Source organism: Salvia splendens, chromosome 7, assembly GCF_004379255.2.
Source record: "Salvia splendens isolate huo1 chromosome 7, SspV2, whole genome shotgun sequence".
Classification (NCBI taxonomy): domain Eukaryota; kingdom Viridiplantae; phylum Streptophyta; class Magnoliopsida; order Lamiales; family Lamiaceae; genus Salvia; species Salvia splendens.
In genome coordinates, this window is record NC_056038.1 from 35727903 (window position 1) to 35749393 (window position 21491).

At 43.6% G+C, this 21491-nt stretch overlaps 1 protein-coding gene and 1 long non-coding RNA gene across 3 annotated transcripts; both read left to right on the forward strand.

The window, feature by feature from the left end:
- Positions 1-679: 679 nt before the first annotated feature.
- Positions 680-3159, forward strand: LOC121741316. Of its 2 annotated transcripts, XR_006037833.1 has the most exons (5): positions 680-806; positions 1317-1477; positions 1576-1664; positions 1861-1969; positions 2888-3159. It is a non-coding gene; the product is annotated as an uncharacterized LOC121741316 (long non-coding RNA). The 2 variants fall into 2 exon arrangements; XR_006037832.1 differs by lacking the exon at positions 2888-3159 and having other exon boundaries at positions 1861-2543.
- Positions 3160-18970: 15811 nt separating this feature from the next.
- Positions 18971-20065, forward strand: LOC121742424 (nuclear transcription factor Y subunit B-3-like). Its single transcript, XM_042135558.1, has one exon. The coding sequence runs from the start codon at positions 19248-19250 to the stop codon at positions 19809-19811; it is 564 nt and encodes a 187-aa protein (XP_041991492.1). The 5' UTR covers positions 18971-19247; the 3' UTR covers positions 19812-20065.
- Positions 20066-21491: the final 1426 nt, after the last annotated feature.

A 21491-nucleotide genomic window follows, 5' to 3' on the forward strand; every position in this document is an offset into this window, starting at 1 on the left:
GCTTTGATCAAGCATAACATCTTGGGAAGTACATCTTGATGGATGATATATATGATCTGTCCCCCAAAAATATGAACATTTAAAATGGTAATGCACAATTGATAAAGTAAGAATAAGAAAGAAACAAAAAGTAATTGAAATGGTCCCACCTCATTAGAGAAAGAAAAGTTTTCGAAATAGAAAATTTATAATTTTAAGGGACGGACTAAAATAGAAATACTCCCGTTCATAGGATAACCTAACTCATATGCTTTTTTCGTGATTGGTGGATTATGTACACGGCTTAGAAGCTCGCTATGATCAAAATAATGTCATGTAGGCAATGAAACAATGTTAACCAAAATGACAAAATATTGTTGACGTCCGATAATGCCACCTAAGCAAATCATCAAACTATGACGGCGTCAAAATCTTGGTTAATTGCAAAATCATAACAAATAAATCAGAAGTTCAATAATTTTACATGCATATTTTAAAGCTAGTATGCAAAATTAAAATTTGTTGAAAGATAAAGAGTTTACATGCAAATAACATTTGTATTGCTATCATTTGATCATTTCAAATTTTCAAAGGGGAAATGAGGCTCAGGGGTTTTTAAGTAATTAACCTAACCTCAGGGACCAGAGAGAAATAAACTAAAAGAGCAATCTTATTTTGGTACACTCCCGCTTGCGTACTGTTTAGTGTTTACTGCTTTACGTTGGAGGAAGAATCTGAGATATCATGGACGTCGTTTCGAGAAACTCCGGCGACATCACCGACATCTCCTCCTCCGTTACCGACGATCTTATCTTGCCGCCTCTCCAGTAAGTTATCTGCTTCGATTACTTTACACGCTACATATACCACTTTTATCATACAGAGAGAGATGTGCTTACATAAGTCCTGTTCTATTCCGAAATTCATCTCTTCGAATTCGAGGTCGATTTTTGAAGCATTGCGTAGTCAAAATTCAGGCGACCAAGTCTAATTTTTGGATTTCGATGCGCTTGTTGCGAATTGTGTTAATAGCTTCAAATCCGATCCGCGGTATCGCGATGACATCAGAGTTCTCGAGATCTGGTTCCTCCATGTGATGTTTATAGCTATTTTTTAATCGTTTTGATTCCTGTCATATGTAACTTCAGCCTACCTGGTTATTTTTAGTTTTCAGCTGAATAAACATTCTATTATGTGATTTTATCATCGAATTAGTCATCTGGTTGGCTAAGTTGTCTTTCTGATTTTATGGATTGTGTTCGTGAGCTGATGCAGCAAAATGCTGTTGGGATACTGTGCTAGTTTCTGATACAAAAAATATATTCTGTTCTCTTTAGATGGATGATAGCTCAGATTATGAAAGAGTTTTTAAGGAAATAGAGGAGCACATGATTAATTGTATACGCACGGCGCTTCTGTATGAGTAATTCGCTTTGTTTGTGGAAGCAAAAGGCAGAAGGATAGATGCTTGTATGATATATCATCTTGGTATCTCAAGGTTTATTAACTTCTCATTGACATTGATAATTTTATACTCCATGAATTACTAAATTTGGTTTTGATATTTCACTATAATAAAAGTGTTCTGCTTATCAGAAATGCTGAGCCACTGGGGAGACTAAAGAAAGCTCAGGTTCTATTTCTTGAGAGTGCCTGAAAGAGTAACTAACAGAACATTTCAGAAGGTATTACTGAATTCATTCATCATATCCTATTCAGATGCTATACCTTTCCCGAAGAACATATAATTTTTTATAGTAATTTACTATGTTATTGATTTATATGATTGATAGAGGATGATGTTTGTTAATAGTTATAAAGATAAGAATGGACTATTATACAGATATTTACATGACTCAGGTTCTTTCCACCTTTAAACAGATGAAAGATGGTGTGTCTGTAGAAAATTGCATACTATTTTCTTAGGGATACCTTTCAAGTAATAAAGCATATCCTGGAAAAGTGGCGTGAAATCAACTAAAAATAAAAGGTAAGCAATTTAGAAAATATGCATAGTTGACATAAACTTCCATATTCTGTTCTTGAATGTTTTTGTATGATGTTTCTGTGTCTGTCTCGAATGGTCAACTCGAGTTAGTTGCATATGCATATGCATATGCTAGTATTGGAGCATGTAGAATAGCACTGAATGCCCTGTCTGTTGCTAGTTACTATACAATATGCATGCTTAATTGGTCACCTGGAGTTTTACTGGAAATATTAGATGCAATGTCTATAAATGGTTCTTGGTTAAGTTACTTAGGCAGGATAGTATAAAAAAGAGGAAGTTAGAGGCAGATCAGGGCATCCTAAAGGATATTATCTTTCGATTTTTATAGAGATGGATGAATTTAGGAAAGTGAATTAACATATGTTCAGAGGTGGTTAATTCTTTGATTGCCTTTTATGTTGGTGGTAAAATTGCATTTATGTCTCTTACTTTATTATCTTTTACTTCATTTTTCTCCTATTTCATTCTCTTTTATAGTACGCATTTCCAAATGGAACGAAGGGAGTATTGTACAATTTGCAATTCCAGATCAAAAAAGTATTATGGATACTCAGGGCAAATCCCATGTCTCGAGAGCAAATGAAGTACTCTCTTCGTTTCCTAAAAATAGGAACATTTGAAATAACACAAGTTTTAATGTAGAATCGATAAAATAAGAGAGAGGAATAAAAAGTATGTTAATGAATAATGAGTCTCACCTCATAAAAAGAAAGAAGTTTCCTAAAATGGAAAGTCTTACGAAACGGAGGGAGTGGTAAAATACAAAACTGGAAAAGAAAGAACCAAAATCACAAAAAAAAAAAGAAGCAATCTACCCGAATCCTGTTGCAACTTAAATTTGCAAGCTCATTAATATAGTAGATTTCTGGATTTGAATTAATAAATATAATGGTGCAGAACAAGAAATTCGCAGAGACTCTCAGGGAATGTTGCTAACAACACATCAACATACGATAGCCATGAATGAGAAAAACAATAGTTCAGCTCCAGCTCCTTATTCTTCCAACTTGTGCCTCGCGCCTTATTCGATCATGGGCCCGTGATCTGCTACTGGTCGCATTCGTCTCACCATGCACCCGAGTCTTGCGTGTTCGATCATGTTAATCAGTTCATGCGTGTAACACAACGATCCACTTATTCCAGTTCATGTTAATCAGTTCATGCGTTTACACATTTTATCTTTCCTAATTTATTAATTCTTCGCATAATACATTAAAAATATCTATATTTTAATTAAATCCCTAAGAAATGTGTCGATTAACAAGCAATCGTTTGAATACTTTTTAAGAATATATCAACAAAAGTTGTCTAATTTCCTCTCATTCAATTTATCAGTCGGTTTGAGTTTTCAATTCCTCGACCTCGATTTTCGTTTTGGCTTTTGAGACCAAAATTACCCTTGTTTGTTCAACTCATCATAATTAGTTCCAAGTACATTGATTCCTAAATAAATTAACCATGATATATACTCCTATACTAATAGACAATCCACATTGATCTTCTCCTCGTCTAGTTCATTGTTCAAAAATTATGAGTGTTAAAGCTTAGGAAGTCGAAGAAATCTACTACTATTAATTTGATAATAACTACTCACGACGATGCAAACGGCAGTGGAGATAACCACCATCCAGAAACGGCGCAAGCATTCCCTATTCACGTCGGTTAAATAGATGAACACCATCGGTTGTGATAACAAATGATGTGGGGTATATAGACTAAATGAACTCTCTCTCCTAACAGGCTAGTCTTTTGGGATGAGTTCTCCTGTTTGGTATGTATCAATTGGTGCTTTCATTGAGAGCCTAAACGCCTCGGAGTGGTGGTCGGGCAACGAACTCGCCGTGACCAACGAGTGCGTTTGGGACCACTCGGAGTGGTGACCCACGGAGTGGTGGCCGGGCAAAGAATCCGCCGTGACCAACGAGAACTCGGAGTGGTGGCCTGGCAAAGAACCAGCCGTGACCAACGAGGACGTTGGCCCTTAAAGGAGGGTCGAATGTTACGGACTCAATTCCCACATCGATTGTGAGAACAACTGATGTGGGTCATATAGACTAAATGAGCTCTCTCCTAACAAGCTAGTCTTTTGGGATGAGTTCTCCTATTTGGTCTGTATCACTAGGATGAGTTCTCCTGTTTGGTCTGTATCACTACATCATGCAAACTCATAAATAGATGATCGAAAATCGTGATGAGCATATTAATCTTGTTAGAATTTTACCTAAGATGAGAAGGATGGAGCCGATGTGGTAACGAAACCTGATTGGGTTTTCTTGGATGGCATCCATGCTGAATAGAACTACGTATAGTTTATCCTGTTTATAAATGCATATTAACTTCTTCTCAACTTCGCCATACCTCAACTTGGCCGTATATAATATTAATTCATTGGCTTCCTCTCATCTGCTTGGCAGAAACCAAGTTTGTGTTGAGCGATGGAGGATTTGAGTGGTTACAGAATATTCCTTCCGTTCCTCGGTAGTGAGTTAAATGAAAAAGGTAGAGAGATGAAGAGAGAGTAAAGTAAGTGAGAAGAAATGTGTTGACTTTTACTAAAATGAGAAATGATTTCACTTCTATGGAACGCACCAAAATGACAAAATGACTCCACTACTATAGAACAGAGAGAGTCGTGAATACTAAGTGAGCCAAAATTAGTCTTTATCTATTATGGTAAGTTTTTTTTTCTCGATTAGTCACATTTTCAACTAACTATAGTTAACTAGTAGTACTTTTTTGTCTATCTCTCATACTTTATCAATTTTGCATTGTAACTCGTTCACTATCTAGACTACTTTTTATGGATGGATGTAGTATTATTACTTGTACTTTCGTTCATGATTAATTGTCTACTTTGACTCAGCTCGGGTTTTAATAGACTAAAAGAAAAGTAGCTGAAAAAATTTAGTAGAATTTTAAGATCCATTAGAAAAAATAGTAAAAAAACAAGAAATGAGACAATTATATGTGAATGACGAAAATGAACATGAGAGTATTATTGAAGCATAAAGGCGATTCAGTCGCCTTGGCGGCCCCCACACTCCGGCAACATGAGAGTATTATTAGCTAGAGTAAAAGGGGGCATCCCGATTTAGGGTTGAGAGAGAGACTGTCTGCAGCTACACGGGATATATCGTGTTCTACAATGTCTAAAATTTATTCAAATTAATTTGTCTAACTTCTTCTAATATCTAATCACGATCACCAATCATTAAAAATTTTGGGAAGAATGAAAAAATATATACTATAATCCAATCACAGGTGTATCATCAACCCACGTTTTCGTTGACCACGAATATTATATATTTCCTTAGTCTTTGATAAGAACCAATAACATTCCTATATATTATAAATATATTAGTAGGAATTAACCTGTTGTATTTCTTTTAACAAGTTGGTTTTAATAACCAAGAAGTTAAATGTTGCATAACTGTTCAACAAGATGCATTTGTAAGTAGCAATATGTTACGAACACACCATCACCGCCACCCACGGAAGACAAGGCAGCTGCCGAGGCAGAGGACGGAGTAGAAGAAACAGGGGTGGCCGATCAAACAGTTCAATCAGCAACTGGGTTTGATGAAGAGGCGGAGGACGATCACGAAACGCCAGCTGAGGATGATGAAGAAGCGGAGAGAGAACCGTCGCCAGCTCCGGCGACGGCTGGTCAGGGGGACGGCCGGCAGCTTCGCCCTCGGGATCGCTTGAAGCCCCCCAACCGATTCCTTAATGGGATTTGAGTCTTTTAGTTAGTTAAGTTAGATATTTTTGGTAATAATTTAGTCATTATGGAAATTATTTATTTTTTATTATTTCCGTCGGGTTTTCTTTGTTGGTTCTTTCCCGATGTTATTAGGATAGGTCGAACCAACCCTAGGGTCCATAGATTATAAATAGTGTTGTGATTTGCACACAAGGCTTTCACACACTCAAGAAGATCACACACACACTCACTGTTGTATGAGATCACACAATGCAGAAACACACACACTCACACTTTGAGTATTGAAGATGATAATCTTGGAGAGAAACTGGAAAACTCTTTATTGATAAAACTCCTAAACTACATACACGGTTTGTGAGCTATTTAAAGCTCTACAATCAAGTAGCAACTGCTACTAACTAACTACAACAAGAATCAAGAAAACAAGAAGAATAACCGCTACAACTCAGCTAACTAACTGCTGCTCCAACGGCTAGTTCGGCTAGGTTGCTTCTTCCTTCTCGGCTTAAGGCCGAACTCCCTTCTCGGCTCAAGACCGAACTCAAGACCGAACTCCCTTCTCGGCTCAAGACCGAACTCCCTTCTCGGCTCAAGACCGAACTTCCTTCTCGGCTCACAACCGAACTTCCTTCTCGGCTAGTTCCAGCTCAAAGCCGAGCTTCATTCTTCTGCCTTCTTCTTCTCGGCTAGTTCCAGCTCAAAGCCGAGCTTACCGAACTCTGCCTTCTTCTTCCAACTGAAATGAGCACTCCATTATTACAATTCTCCACCTGAGGGCTCATCTCAGTTCTTGCACAAACATTGATCAACTTCTTGCAATGATCAAACTTGTCTCTATCTAGAGACTTTGTTAGCATGTCAGCCGGATTGTGCAAGGTGTTAATCTTAATCACCTTCACTCTCCCTTTCTCAATCTCGTCTCTAATAAAATGCAACTTTATGTCTATGTGCTTGCTCCTTTCATGAAAACCCGGATGTTTAGCCAAGCACATAGCTGAGCTGCTGTCACAATGAATCACCATTGTCTTTTGGTTAAAACCAAAGTCAGAAATCACTCCCTGAATCCAAAAGCTCTCCTGTACAGCTGCAGTGAGAGCTATATACTCTGATTCTGTTGTTGAGAGAGCAACAACACTTTGCAAACCTGATTTCCAGCTGATTACAGTTCCAAACATGGTGAAAAGATAACCTGTTTGGGACTTTCTGTTGTCCAGGTTTGCAGCATAGTCTGCATCACAATAGCCCTGCACAACCTCCTCAGATTCACCTTCCCAGCCATTGAAGACAATTCCCCAGCCACTGGTTGACTTCATGTACCTCAATATCCACTTAAGAGCATTCCAATGCTCCTTCCCCGGGTCAGCCATGTATCTGCTAGTCACTGAGATAGCATGTGCCAGATCTGGTCTGGTACAGATCATAGTATACATAACACTTCCAACCACACTAGCATAAGGAATAGACTCCATCTCCTCAGCCTCTTGCTTAGATTTAGGGGCCTGCTCCTTTGAAAGCTTAAAACTCTGGGACAGAGGAGTTGATGCAGCTTTTGCATTTTCCATTTTGAATCTCTGCAAAACTTTCTCAATATAGTCAGTTTGAAGCATCCACAGCTTCTTGCAGCCTCTGTCTCTCTGAATGTGTATGCCTAGGATCTTCCTTGACTCTCCTAGATCCTTCATTTCAAAGCTAGACTTCAAATCCTCCTTGACTTGCTGAATTTCTGTCATAGAAGGTCCTGCAAGTAGCATATCATCCACATAGAGCAATAGATAGGCAATAGGTGTTTTGCCCTTCCTCTTGATGTAGATGCAATCATCAAACTCTGATCTAATGAAGCCAATCTTCTTCATTTGTGCATCAAACTTCTTGTTCCACTGTCTAGGACTTTGCTTAAGACCATAAAGACTCTTTTGTAGCAAGCACACCTTGCTTTCTTCACCACTCTTCACATAGCCCTCTGGCTGATCCATGAAGATAGTCTCCTCTAGGTCTCCATTTAGGAAGGCAGTCTTCACATCAAGCTGCTGCAATTCCCAATCTAGCTGATTCACCACAGCCAACAAAATCCTAATAGAAGTGTGCTTAACAACCGGAGCAAACACCTCATTGAAGTCAACTCCTTCTTGCTGTGTAAATCCCCTTGCCACCAGCCTTGCTTTGAACCTGATTCTGTCTTTATCAGTGGTCTCTACCTTCTTTTTAAACAACCACTTGCAACTGATCAGCTTCCTCTCCTTTCCATCTGTATTCAGCTTGGATTTGTCCACCAAAATCCAGGTTTTGTTCTTGAGTAAAGACTCTATTTCTTCATTCATGGCCTCTATCCATCTCTCTCTGTCTTTGCTTCTCATGGCCTCTTTATAGGTGAGAGGATCAGCAATATCAATATTCTCAGCAGCACACAGTGCATAATAGACCATATCTGCAAATTTCTCAGGAGGCTTTGCATTTCTCCTTCCCCTATCTCTTGCAATCTGGTACTCTCTGGTAGGATCTGCTGTAGGCTCATCATTTCTTCTACCTTGAGCTGGAGCACCATCACCCTCTGGATCAGGTTCATTTTCTGAGTCAGTGACTCCACCTGCTCCTAGGCCAACTCCCATAGGCTCCACCTTGAAGAAATCACTCTCAACTTCACTGGAGTCACTGGAGTCCAGCTTATCTTTCAAGTAGGGCATCTGATCCTCCAAGAACACCACATCCCTACTCACCACCACCTTCTGCCTACCAGGCTCAATACACCAGAGCCTATACCCCTTAACACCCCTCTGGTATCCCAGCAAGATACATTTCAGAGCCCTAGCTTCAAGCTTACTTTGCCTAGCATGAGCATGGGCTGCACACCCAAACACCTTGTATTTTGAGTAGTCACTATGAGCTCCATACCACATGTAATCAGGAGTTTCAGATTTCAGGGCAGTAGATGGGCATTTATTGATGAGATAGGCTGCTGTATACACTGCCTCTCCCCAGAACCTGCTGCTCAAACCAGAACCAAGAAGCAGGCACCTCACCCTTTCTAGGATAGTCCTATTCATCCTCTCCACAACACCATTTTGCTGGGGATTACCAGGAACAGTACGGTGCCTCTTCATACCCTTCTCTTTGCAAAACATATCAAATTCAGCAGACAAGAATTCCAAGCCATTGTCAGTTCGTAAACATTTAACACTCCTTCCTTTCTCTAGCTCCACCTCCTTACACCATATCTTGAACTTAGTGAGTGTTTCAGATTTTTCCTTAAGAATATATACCCACAACTTCCTTGTATAGTCATCAATGATAGCTAGATAATACTTTCCTCCACCAATTGAACACACCGGTGAAGGCCCCCAAAGATCACTATGTATGTAGTCTAAAGGGGCTGTAGAAGAGTGAATACCTGTAGGATAGGGTGCCTTCTTTGCTTTTCCAAGTATACACTGCTCACAGGGGTCCATGTTGTTGAAATCTCCAGAGATCAGGCCCTTCTTGATGAGTTCTTTCAAGCTTCCTTCTGCTGGATGGCCCAGCCTCTTGTGCCATAGCATTAGGGAATCATCTGACACAGCATTGCTTTCTCCATCAACAGCCTTAGCCTTCAAATAATAGAGAATATGCTCTCTGTCAGCCTCCATCATCACTGCATCTCCAGATTTCACAAACAATTTTCCTTGACTCATTAATATAGTGAACCCCCTCTGCTCCAGCATTCCCAATGAGATGAGGTTCCTCTTCACTTCTGGAATATACCTCACCCCAGTCAGGATCTTCACAGAGGCATCTTGTAGGCTTAGCTTCACCTTCCCTATCCCTTTTATCTGACAAGTATGATTATTTCCAAGAACAACCGTACCCGATGCTTCTTGAAGATCATGAAACCAGCTTCTATTGGGGCACATATGGAAGCTGCACCCCGAGTCCATTATCCACCTGTGACTGACCCCACTGTCACTAATATTCATAAGTTGAGCCGGGGGATCAGCACTCTCCACACAATCAGATTGGTTGTGTCCCTCAGAGGCCATCTTTCTCTTCCATGCATGACAATCTTTCTTCAAATGTCCAGGTTTCTTGCACCATTAGCAAGCTCTGGTTTCCTTCTGAGCATCAGAACTTGAGGGTTTAGGGCCCTCAAACTTCTTCTTGAAGTTCTGCTTCTTGAACTTCTTCACATTCAAGGCCTCTGCAGCTTGAACATTGGAGCTTGCAGAGCCTCTGTTGGCTGTCTTCTGGAGTTCTTTGGCCATCAAGGCTGAATAGACTTCTGCATAGGTGATAGGTTTATCTCTTCCATAGATAATTGCATCACTTAACTGGTCATACGAGCTAGGCAAGGCATTCAATGTGAGAATGGCCTTATCCTCATCTGAAATCTTGACATCAACAGATCCCAGGTCATCAATGATCTTGTTGAACTCCTCTAGCTGCTCAATGATGGACCTATCTCCAGAAAAACTATAGGCATACAGCCTCTTCTTGAGATACAGCCGGTTAGCCAAGGATTTGGCCAAGTAAACTTCATCCAACTTGTCCAAGATCTCCACCGCAGTCTTGGCTTCTTGAACATCCCTCAAGACCTTATCTCCAAGGCACAGAATCACTGCAGAATGTGCCTTGAGCTGCATCTCCTCCATCTTTGCCTGAGCTTTATCATCAAGCACTGGAGCCTTTCCTTTCTCCTCTGGTTTTGCAAGAACTGCGGCCAAGCCTTGTTGAATCAAAACCGCCTTCATCTTCATCTTCCACAGGCTATAATCATTCTTGCCTGTGAACTTTTCTGCATCAAGCCTTGCTGCCATCTCTGAAACCGTTTGATCCTCTGCAAATCAGCTTCAATATCCCTTCCTACAGACGGCGCCACTTGTTGTGATTTGCACACAAGGCTTTCACACACTCAAGAAGATCACACACACACTCACTGTTGTATGAGATCACACAATGCAGAAACACACACACTCACACTTTGAGTATTGAAGATGATAATCTTGGAGAGAAACTGGAAAACTCTTTATTGATAAAACTCCTAAACTACATACACGGTTTGTGAGCTATTTAAAGCTCTACAATCAAGTAGCAACTGCTACTAACTAACTACAACAAGAATCAAGAAAACAAGAAGAATAACCGCTACAACTCAGCTAACTAACTGCTGCTCCAACGGCTAGTTCGGCTAGGTTGCTTCTTCCTTCTCGGCTTAAGGCCGAACTCCCTTCTCGGCTCAAGACCGAACTCAAGACCGAACTCCCTTCTCGGCTCAAGACCGAACTCCCTTCTCGGCTCAAGACCGAACTTCCTTCTCGGCTCACAACCGAACTTCCTTCTCGGCTATTTCCAGCTCAAAGCCGAGCTTCATTCTTCTGCCTTCTTCTTCTCGGCTAGTTCCAGCTCAAAGCCGAGCTTACCGAACTCTGCCTTCTTCTTCCAACTGAAATGAGCACTCCATTATTACAAATAGGGCTATTCGTGTTCCATCTTCATTATCAATACAGAATTATTTGCCCAACTATCTTGCGTAATACTCGCGAAATCTTAATCTCTGCCGACGAAGAGCGTTCTTCGCGCCAGAACAGGAATCATCCGCCGACCTTCTCGTTGAAGGCGCCGGAAGGCTTGTGTTACTTGGAGAATTGGACGGAATATTCACGTTAGGAGTAGGTGACTCTTAACAAGTGGTGCTTTCATCCCGTACTCTTGGATTTAATGAACATCAACAGCCCGCCCCGACCGCCGCTCACGGGAGCCAACGCGACGGAATTGGGGGCGGAATCGTCTCGCCGCCAGGCTGGGGTTGCGATCCGGGAACCGGCTGGACAACCGCGGCACCAGGCGCGCGATACATATCGCGACGGGGAGCGACCCCTTGGGGGGGGAGCGTCGACCCCATCACACGCGGCTTTGAGCAAATCATGTCGCGTTTCGATCAATTGGAGATGCGCATGGATAGCTCCGATCGCCGGATGGATGTGATAGAGGGTCCGCCTGCGCAGGAGGCCGACTTCTCTACCGAGGATTATAATTCCGACGATCAGGAGTACCATATCCATCGAAATTCGTATGGCCTCCCGAAGGGCTCGAACCCTAGACACCGCTTCGTTACTCGTGGGGGCCGACCGCCACGAGGCGGGAAACGAGAATCTCACCGAGCCTATGATTCATACCGCAGGGAGGAGGGCGTGCCGGGTGGACCACGACCCCGACGTCCGACTAATTGGGACTCGCCGCAGACACGCACGCGAGGGGCTCCCCTGGGCCGACGCCCGACGGCCTGGGATAGCCCCCGACATCGGGAGCAGGCCTTGTGTCGACAGGGGGGAGAGGATAACACGGGGATCTCCATGCGAGCCCCGCACTTCGACGGGTCAAACGCGACAAATTGGATTTCTCGTGTGGAATATTACTTTAACCATAAACTTACGCCCGAGGAGCACAGACTGCATTATACGGTTATGTTATTCGAACCCCCGGCCGCGGAATGGATTTTTAATTACCAGATGAACAATCCTTACGTCACGTGGCCGGAATTTCTAGAAGACGTGCGCCACCGGTTCGACCCCCAAAGTTTTAAGAACTATACAGGACCCCTTGCTAAGTTGGTGCAAACGAGTTCTGTCGCAGACTATCACAACACTTTCGAGAAGTATTTAGACAGGGTCCAGGGTCTTTCAGACGAGGCATTGATACCGATTTTTATTGAAGGACTTAAGCAACCACTCCAGGAGACGGTAGAGTTGCAGCAACCGCAGTCATTGGCCGAAGCAATGGCATTGGCGCTACGGTTAGGAGCAAGTCAGGAACACCGGGCGCAGCAGACCGCAGCAATTCAGCGACGGCAATGGCCGACCCGGGAGCCCCGGCTGCCGACGGGTCCGTCACGGCCCGTCGCCTACCTCACGGGCCGCCCCAATCAGGGTATCGCTAGCGGAGAAATCAGAAAGGTCTAGGAAGGGGTTGTGTTGGCATTGCCCCGAGAAATATGTTCCGGGACATGTATGCGCGGTGAAGTTGTTGTGCTATGTTGGGGACGAGGACGACGACGACGCACCCTCGGCGACGGACTATCAATTGCAGGAGGATCAGGTCATCACAGAGGACTTATCCCATCTGCACTCTTTAAACGGGAATAGCCGGTCTAGGCCGTTCCGGGTGACAGGGAATATTGGCGTGACGGAGGTGGGCGTACTTATTGATACAGGGAGCACCCACGACTTCCTGCACCCGCGGATTGCGGAGCGCCTCTGGCTCGCATTGACGCCTATTCGCCCTTTTCGGGTATACGTAGGAAACGGTGCCTCGCTATTATGTGCACACGTGTCGCGTCGCACGAAGTTGACCATGCAAGGTGTCCAGTTTCTGGTGGATTTACACATTCTAGAGGTGCATGGAGCAGATGTGATTCTGGGGATGGACTGGCTCGAATCACTGGGCAAGATCTCGGCAGATTTTGTGGGAAAGACCTTAGAATTCCGGCAGGGAGAGAGGTCGATTATGTTGAAGGGGGATAGGCCGGGACCGCAGCAGCTATCCCTAAACGCGTTAATGTTGTTGGCCGCTCACTCCCCAGCACATGAATTCTATGAAATTGTGCCTTTGGAACCAGAGCCAGAGACGGGGGACCTATTATCCGGCGAGCCATGTTTTCCCCCGGAGTTACCACAGCCGGTCAGAGAGGTGTTAGAGGCTCACCAGCAGGTGTTCGCCTTGCCAATATGGATGCCACCTAAGCGCGCGTTCGATCATAAGATCCATTTGCTCCCTAACACCAAACCAATTAACGTGCGACCCTACCGTTATCCGTACTTTCAGAAGAACGAGATCGAGCGCCAGGTCCAAGAGATGTTGGAGCAAGGGATAATACAGAGAAGCCAGAGCCCTTTCTCCTCTCAGGTGTTGTTGATTCGGAAGAAGGATGGGTCGTTCAGGTTCTGCATAGATTATCGTGCACTGAACTCGGCCACGGTCCCGGACCATTTTCCGATCCCGACCGCGGACGAACTATTCGACGAGCTAGGGGCGGCAAAATTCTTTACCAAGTTGGACTTACGTTCAGGGTATCACCAGATTCGGATGCATGGGGAGGATAATTTTAAGACCGCATTCCGGACTCACGATGGTCACTTTGAATTTCTGGTCATGCCTTTCGGCCTGACCAATGCTCCCTCCACGTTCCAAGCAGCAATGAACGGGATATTTCAGCCTCTACTTCGGAAATTTGTCATCGTATTCTTCGATGATATTTTGGTGTATAGCCCGTCCCTGGAAACTCATTGCGAGCACTTAACCGAGGTGCTTTCCTTATTACGGGCCCACCAATTTTTTGTGAAGTTGACCAAGTGCTCTTTCTGTAGCACAACGGTCGAATACTTAGGCCATCTCATTACAGCAGGGCTTTTAAAGGCAGATCCGTCAAAAATAGAGGATATGACAGCTTGGCCTACGCCGCGGTCAGTTAAACAGTTGCGGGGATTTTTGGGATTGACCGGGTATTATCGTCGCTTCGTCGCGAACTACGCAATGATTGCAGCTCCTCTCACTGATTTACTAAAGAAAGATGCCTTCGATTGGAATGACACGGCCAGATCCGCTTTCGACGCCCTTAAAACGGCGATGACGTCGGCGCCAGTTCTGAGCCTGCCAGATTTCTCAAAACAGTTTTGCATTGAGACGGATGCTTCGGATGTGGGCATTGGAGCAGTGCTCATTCAGGACACCCATCCCATCGCGTTCTTTAGCAAAAAATTGGGTCCCCGACGAAGGGCAACGTCTACCTATCATAAAGAGTTGTTTGCCATTGTGGAAGCAGTTCAAAAGTGGCGCCAATACTTGTTGGGAAGGGAGTTTGTGATTCGTTCGGATCAAAAGAGCTTAAAGGAATTATTCCAACAGATTGTTCATACACCGGATCAACAAATGTACGTCAGGAAGTTAATGGGGTACAAGTTCCGAATTGAATACAAGAAAGGGATATCGAATAAAGCAGCTGACGCCCTTTCACGCCGCGAGGAGTCGGGCTCGGCACCGGCGGCCGAGACATCTCCGGTGGATCCCGAGGACGTCGCCGAGACGACTATGTTGGCAACAGTGGCTCATCCACTTCCGCACCTGCTAGATGCACTCCGCACAGAGACCGCGACATTCCCCGATTTGGTGGAACTGACCGCAAAGATCAAGTCAGGAGACGCCCCGGCACACCTATCATGGGCAGACGGCCTGGTTCATTTTAACCGTCGAGTTCTTGTCAGCCCATCGTCGGCCATGAAAAGGCTACTTTTGGAGGAGCATCATTGCACGCCGCTGGCCGGTCATCCGGGCCACGACCGCACCTTCCGGCTGTTAGCAGCGGGTTTTTATTGGCCCAAAATGCGGAAGGAGGTCCGGGACTTTGTGGATGCGTGTATCGTCTGTCAATCAACGAAGTACTCGACACAGAAACCGGCGGGACTCCTTCAACCGTTGCCCGTTCCATCCCAAGTGTGGGAAGACGTCTCGATGGACTTCATCACGGGCTTGCCGCAGTCCCGCGGGTATACTACTATCATGGTGGTTGTAGATAGGCTTTCGAAATACGCCCATTTTGTAGCTTTGCCCACCCGTTTCGACGCATTACGCGTGGCGCATCTCTTCGTCAATACTGTGGTCCGCCATCATGGGTTTCCTAAAACATTGGTCTCGGATCATGATCCGGTTTTCTTGAATGCCGTATGGAAGGAGACCCTGCGCCTTAGTGGCACAAAGCTACATTTCTCAACGGCCTATCATCCGCAGTCTGACGGACAAACGGAGATTAGGAATAAAGGCCATGAGCAGTACCTCCGCGCCTTCACGGCAGACCGGCCATCGGCGTGGTCCAACTTTCTGCCTTGGGCGGAGTTAGCTTTGAATTGTTTTCACCATGCCGGGATAGGTATGTCACCGTTTCGTGCCTTGTACGGCCGAGAACCTCCGACGTTGGTCGCGGCACCGCCGTCCAACAGAATTCCTCCCAACGTGGCTGACTTGATTAGGGAGCGGGGCGCGCTCCTGGTCGAACTTCGGCGCAACCTTGCGAAAGCCCAACAGCAATGAGCGCTGCGGCGAATAAACACCGTCGTCACGTCGAGTTCGAGGTTGGGGACTTTGTGTGGTTGAAGTTACAACCGTATCGTCAGCACTCGGTCGCTAGGCCGGTTTCTGCTAAGTTGGCCAAGCGTTTCTACGGTCCTTTTGAGATCTTGGAGAGAATAGGTCCGGTAGCTTACAAGCTACGTCTGCCCGAGGGCAGCCGCGTGCATAACGTTTTCCATGTCAGTTTATTACGAGCGTTCGTGCCTGGTGACCCGGTGGTGCCCCTGCCGGCGGCATTCAATGGGAGCAGACCCGTTGCTTACCCGGTGCGCATTTTGGAGTCCCAGACAATGTGGCATGGCGGCGAGGCGATGAAGCACGTTTTGGTGCGTTGGTCGGACGGCACGGATTCGCCCTCGTGGGAACCATTGTCAGAAATCCGCAAGCGCTTTCCAACTCTCGCCCTTGAGGACAACGGCGTCGCAAAGGGAGGGGGAGTTGTTACGAACACACCATCACCGCCACCCACGGAAGACAAGGCAGTTGCCGAGGCAGAGGACGGAGTAGAAGCCGCCGAGGCAGAGGACGGAGTAGAAGAAACAGGGGTGGCCGATCAAACAGTTCAATCAGCAACTGGGTTTGATGAAGAGGCGGAGAACGATCACGAAACGCCAGCTGAGGATGATGAAGAAGCGGAGAGAGAACCGTCGCCAGCTCCGGCGACGGCTGGTCAGGGGGACGGCCGGCAGCTTCGCCCTCGGGATCGCTTGAAGCCCCCCAACCGATTCCTTAATGGGATTTGAGTCTTTTAGTTAGTTAAGTTAGATATTTTTGGTAATAATTTAGTCATTATGGAAATTATTTATTTTTTATTATTTCCGTCGGGTTTTCTTTGTTGGTTCTTTCCCGATGTTATTAGGATAGGTCGAACCAACCCTAGGGTCCATAGATTATAAATAGGGCTATTCGTGTTCCATCTTCATTATCAATACAGAATTATTTGCCCAACTATCTTGCGTAATACTCGCGAAATCTTAATCTCTGCCGACGAAGAGCGTTCTTCGCGCCAGAACAGGAATCATCCGCCGACCTTCTCGTTGAAGGCGCCGGAAGGCTTGTGTTACTTGGAGAATTGGACGGAATATTCACGTTAGGAGTAGGTGACTCTTAACACAATATTTATAAAAAGGAACCACCCAGCAATATATACGTGGATGCATTCTTTAAGTAAATGCATCTTCGCCGAAGGAGACGCCCGGCCAAACAGATTTATAATCAGAGAGTTTCCGTTGTTAGGGTTTGAGAGGAGAAAAAGATAGGATACACTCTTCTTCAAGTTGAGCTTCTAGAGATTGCAGTAATCTTTTTCATCTCAAAACGAGAGGCTCTTGTGCTCGTATCTTCTTCGTGAGTTCTTGAATAGAAACATCATCTTCTCCACGGATGTAGGTAGGTTGTGAGGCTGAACCACGTAATTGTTGTGTGTGCGCATTTCTTGAGTTTTTCTTTTCGGCATTCTATTACAGTGGAAGACCTTTCCTATTGTGTGCAGCGTGACAATGGAATCTTTCCAGGAAGAGAAGAAAGCGTCGAACTTCATGAGGAAGTTGCGGTAGAGGCGCTGCAGCCTGCAGCAGGCCGGACATGGGAAGAAGAGGGACATCTGAAAAAGATGATACTAATATTTTATCTTGTGTAAAATATAACTGGTGTTGTTTATGAGCTGATTCTGTTTATTAAGCCTATCAGTATTAAATATACTTGTTTACTTTTTATTAGAATTGTTTACTTTGTGCCAGATCATTTCCCGGGTCAAATACATGTGATGGCATGATACGAAAAATTGTTTACACATTTGTGGTGGTATGTTAGTAGGTTTTGGTTAAAAACTCGACGTTATATCTAACAAATAGTATAAGAAACACTTAATTAATCTATAATGTAAATGTCAAGTACTAAGCTTAAACTTCGTGGAGTCTGCTGAAAGGATATGGGCTAGATTAGATTAATATGGATTAAATAATTATAGTTGGGCTACAATTATAATTAGTCCATAAGCCCAACAATCATGAAACCCTAATGACTCTTTGTCTATATAATGGTTATTTATTCTCCATTGTTGGGGATGAGAAATATCGTAACATTAGAGAGAAAATACGTAAAGCGTTGTAGAGAATTCCTAGCTTTCTCTATAGAGCGATTGTACCGATCGGATCAGAATACACGTGGACCTTGATAGTAGTGGATTCAACTTGCAGGACACAATCGTAGAAAAAAACACAACAACAAGTAAGATTTAGTTCCGTTGTGTATTACGTGCTCAACTTGCAATATGATTATGAATCTAGATCAGTTATTCTTGTCTGCAATTTCCGCTGCACTTATTAGATGAATACAAGAATTCCTAACATCTGCAGCAAAACTTTGTTGTACTTTTGGCCGTATAACTTGAATTCGAATGTTGACACATGTAAACTATGAAACTAAATCTGTTAATTTAAATTATTGATCTATCAAATTTTGTTAATTAATAGCCATAGCTTCGAATTATATCCTAGCATCACCTACTAAATCTCCAAAAGAAGTCGAATCATAGTCACCAACGAATATTTAATTCGCCTAAAAATATAGTAGTACTAGTATTATTCTTTGTTCCATTATGATTGAGACATTCGTTTTAGATACATAGATTAAGGAATACATAATAAAATAAGAAGTTGAAAGAGAATATGTATGAGTAAAAATTAAATATGTTATTTTTTATTATAAAGAGAGAAATTATGCAATTACAATAAAATGATTAGAAAAGAAATTTATCTAAGATTGGACAGGCTAGTGTACTTTTTTATAGACTAGTGTAATTTAGATATTTATTCAAATCGGATCGTCAATTAAAACTAGAATCGGACGGACGGTTCTAGTTTACGAACCGAAACCACCTCTCATGGGTTGAATTGAACTGGCATGTCGGTTCTATGGTTCCGGTTTAGAGTTTTTGAAACTGTGATTAGCGATTAACCACCAAGTTATTCTTAATTGAGTTACTAAATAAGATCAATAATTTTTAATTATTTCATTAATCAAAATCGGCCAATCAAACCAACCATCACGTTTCCCCTCTCCCAGCCGTCCGATCCTCTCCCTATCCACGGCTCCCATCTCGGCACGTGCCGCCCACTTATCTGGATACAAGCGGCCTGAAATATCGACACGTGTCGCGCCAATGCAAAATATCACACCCCTCTTTCCTTCCTCTCTCTTTCTCCTCTTCTCCAGCTCCTCCAATCAACACTCCGCCGCTGCTCGCACAGCCCCCCAAAACCCACAATAATCCCAAACTATAAAACAAAAATTTTCAAATTCACCCCTTTCGATACCTCTTTCCGCCAAAAACCCTCTCCAAACCTCAAAATTCCGCCCTAAAAATCTGATCTTTGTCGCTAAACATCAAATTCCCGCTTCGGAAAACTCCAATTCGGAGGTTTAGTGGTCAATTGATAGGAAAAAATGGCGGATTCGGACAACGACTCGGGCGGGCACAGCAACAGCAACGCGAGCAGCCGGGAGCAGGACCGATTCCTGCCGATCGCGAACGTGAGCAGGATCATGAAGAAGGCGCTGCCGGCGAACGCGAAGATTTCCAAGGACGCGAAGGAGACGGTGCAGGAGTGCGTCTCCGAGTTCATCAGCTTCGTCACCGGCGAGGCCTCCGACAAGTGCCAGAGGGAGAAGCGGAAGACGATCAACGGCGACGACCTTCTCTGGGCCATGACCACCCTCGGATTCGAGGAGTATGTGGAGCCGCTGAAGGTCTACTTGGCCAAGTATAGGGAGATGGAGGGGGAGAAGAGCTCCGTCGCCGGAGTTAAGGAGGGCGGCGGTGGTGGCGGCGGAGGTGGAGGTGGAGGAGGGGCGGTGAGCTCTGGTGGGGGGTTTAATGGTGGGGGGATTTATGGGGGTAATGTGATGGGGTTTCATCCCGGAGGGCAGATGTACGGCGGCGGCGGTGGTGGTGGTGGAGGGGGTTTGGGGAATATGGGGGGATACGGCGGCGGCGGGAGGCCGAGGTAGAGATGGTGGTGGAGATGGAGGTGATCAAGAATGAATTGGTGACTGTTTTTTTAACCTTTTTAAAAATCTATTGATTTTGTGTCTGTTGTTTGGAATGGATTAGCATAACTGTTTAGTGTAATTTGGGGATTTGATGTTGTTGTTGATGATGATGATGATGATGATGAAGATGAAGCATAGAGTGATAGAGAAATGATGTAAACTTGACTTTGTATTTTGTATAATTTATAAAACAGATTCATGTTTGGGTTCAAGACTGTGTTTTTATGATGTGGTTTCTTGAAATTGGCTTTGGGGATGTGGATTTGAGTGTTCTGTTCTTACTTATTTGATGATTTGAGTGGTTTTGTTATACACTTATTTGATGATATAGATTTGTTGTCTGAAATATTGTATTCATTGAAATGGCATTGGAAGTTGGTCTTGTTGTTCTCTATGCTTCTTTTATCCCTTCTTACTCTTGGTTGAATATTTGCATTCTTGATGAAATTATTAGTGAAATCTCTTTGAAATATTGGAGTGTTTGGACCAATTGGACAATTTCTTTGATGTGTGTTGGATTTTCTTGTGAAACATGATGGTGCCAACAACCTAATATATTGGTAGTTAGGTATGTTGGTTATTTCTGTGGTGCAGTTTGTTTAGACTTTAGAGCAATGTGAACTTAGAGCAACTTGCCTTGTGTTCTGGCAGTTGGGGCTCACTGTTAGGACACCAGCTCCTGCAAATGTGGCGGTGTCGGTCGATTAGGGTGTGATTGCCGGTGTGGGAAGATAGAGATCGGAGCGCTTCGATCAAGTACAAAAGACCTATCCTTAGTTATCGGAGTATTTTAAGTTTGCTAGGTTTATATTTCAAGTAGTAGTCTTTAGTTGTTGTGTGCATCTTTTAAAGTCCGAGTTGAGTATATTTAAGCCCCTTTGAAGTTCGAGTTTGTTCTTTTCACTATGTGTATGTTTTTAATGCATTACATAACCTTTTATGTTTTTGGTTCAACTTATTTTCATTTATGTCAGACAAGTTTTGGAAGTGAAATTGAAATGGTGTAAGAACAAATTCAAGAGTGAAGCATTTGTAAGTGCTAAGTTTTGAAATCAAAAGAAAAAGAGAGAAATCAAATTACACATTTAGAATCTAGCAAGTCAAATTAATTTACCAAATTTATGACTATCAATATAAAAAATTAACATAAAAAACAAAGAAATCAATATATAATCACTAAAACACAAGTTTATATATCCTGGAGTACGATATTATGTCATGTCCAAGTCAATCCAATCAAATAGCAACCTCATTGAAAGTTCATTTGAATATTTAAAACACTACAAAAATTGGAAAAAAAACTCCATTTCATTGAAAGTTCAAACATTGTAGTACGAAATAAAAAAACTACAAATTCTCAATGGCGGTTATGGTCCCAAACTTCTTCAATTATGTCGTTCATGAGCTGAGCATGGTCTTGTTGGTTGCGCATTGAGGTCTGTCTAGATAGAACCTCATTGTAGCCCATCGGTAATCCTCGAACGTGGGGCGGGGTCGCCGTGCTGGAGCTAGATCCAGCTTCATCATCGCCTCAATCGGTGACTCTTCCACCTTCGTGTTCGACTATCATGTTATGCAAGATGATGCACGCATACATGACATCGGCGATGACTTCCATGTACCAGAAACGCGTCGGAC

Excerpts from the sequence above, each read along its gene's own strand:
- LOC121742424 (XM_042135558.1), top strand. The coding sequence starts at position 19,248 with ATGGCGGATTCGGACAACGACTCGGGCGGGCACAGCAACAGCAACGCG.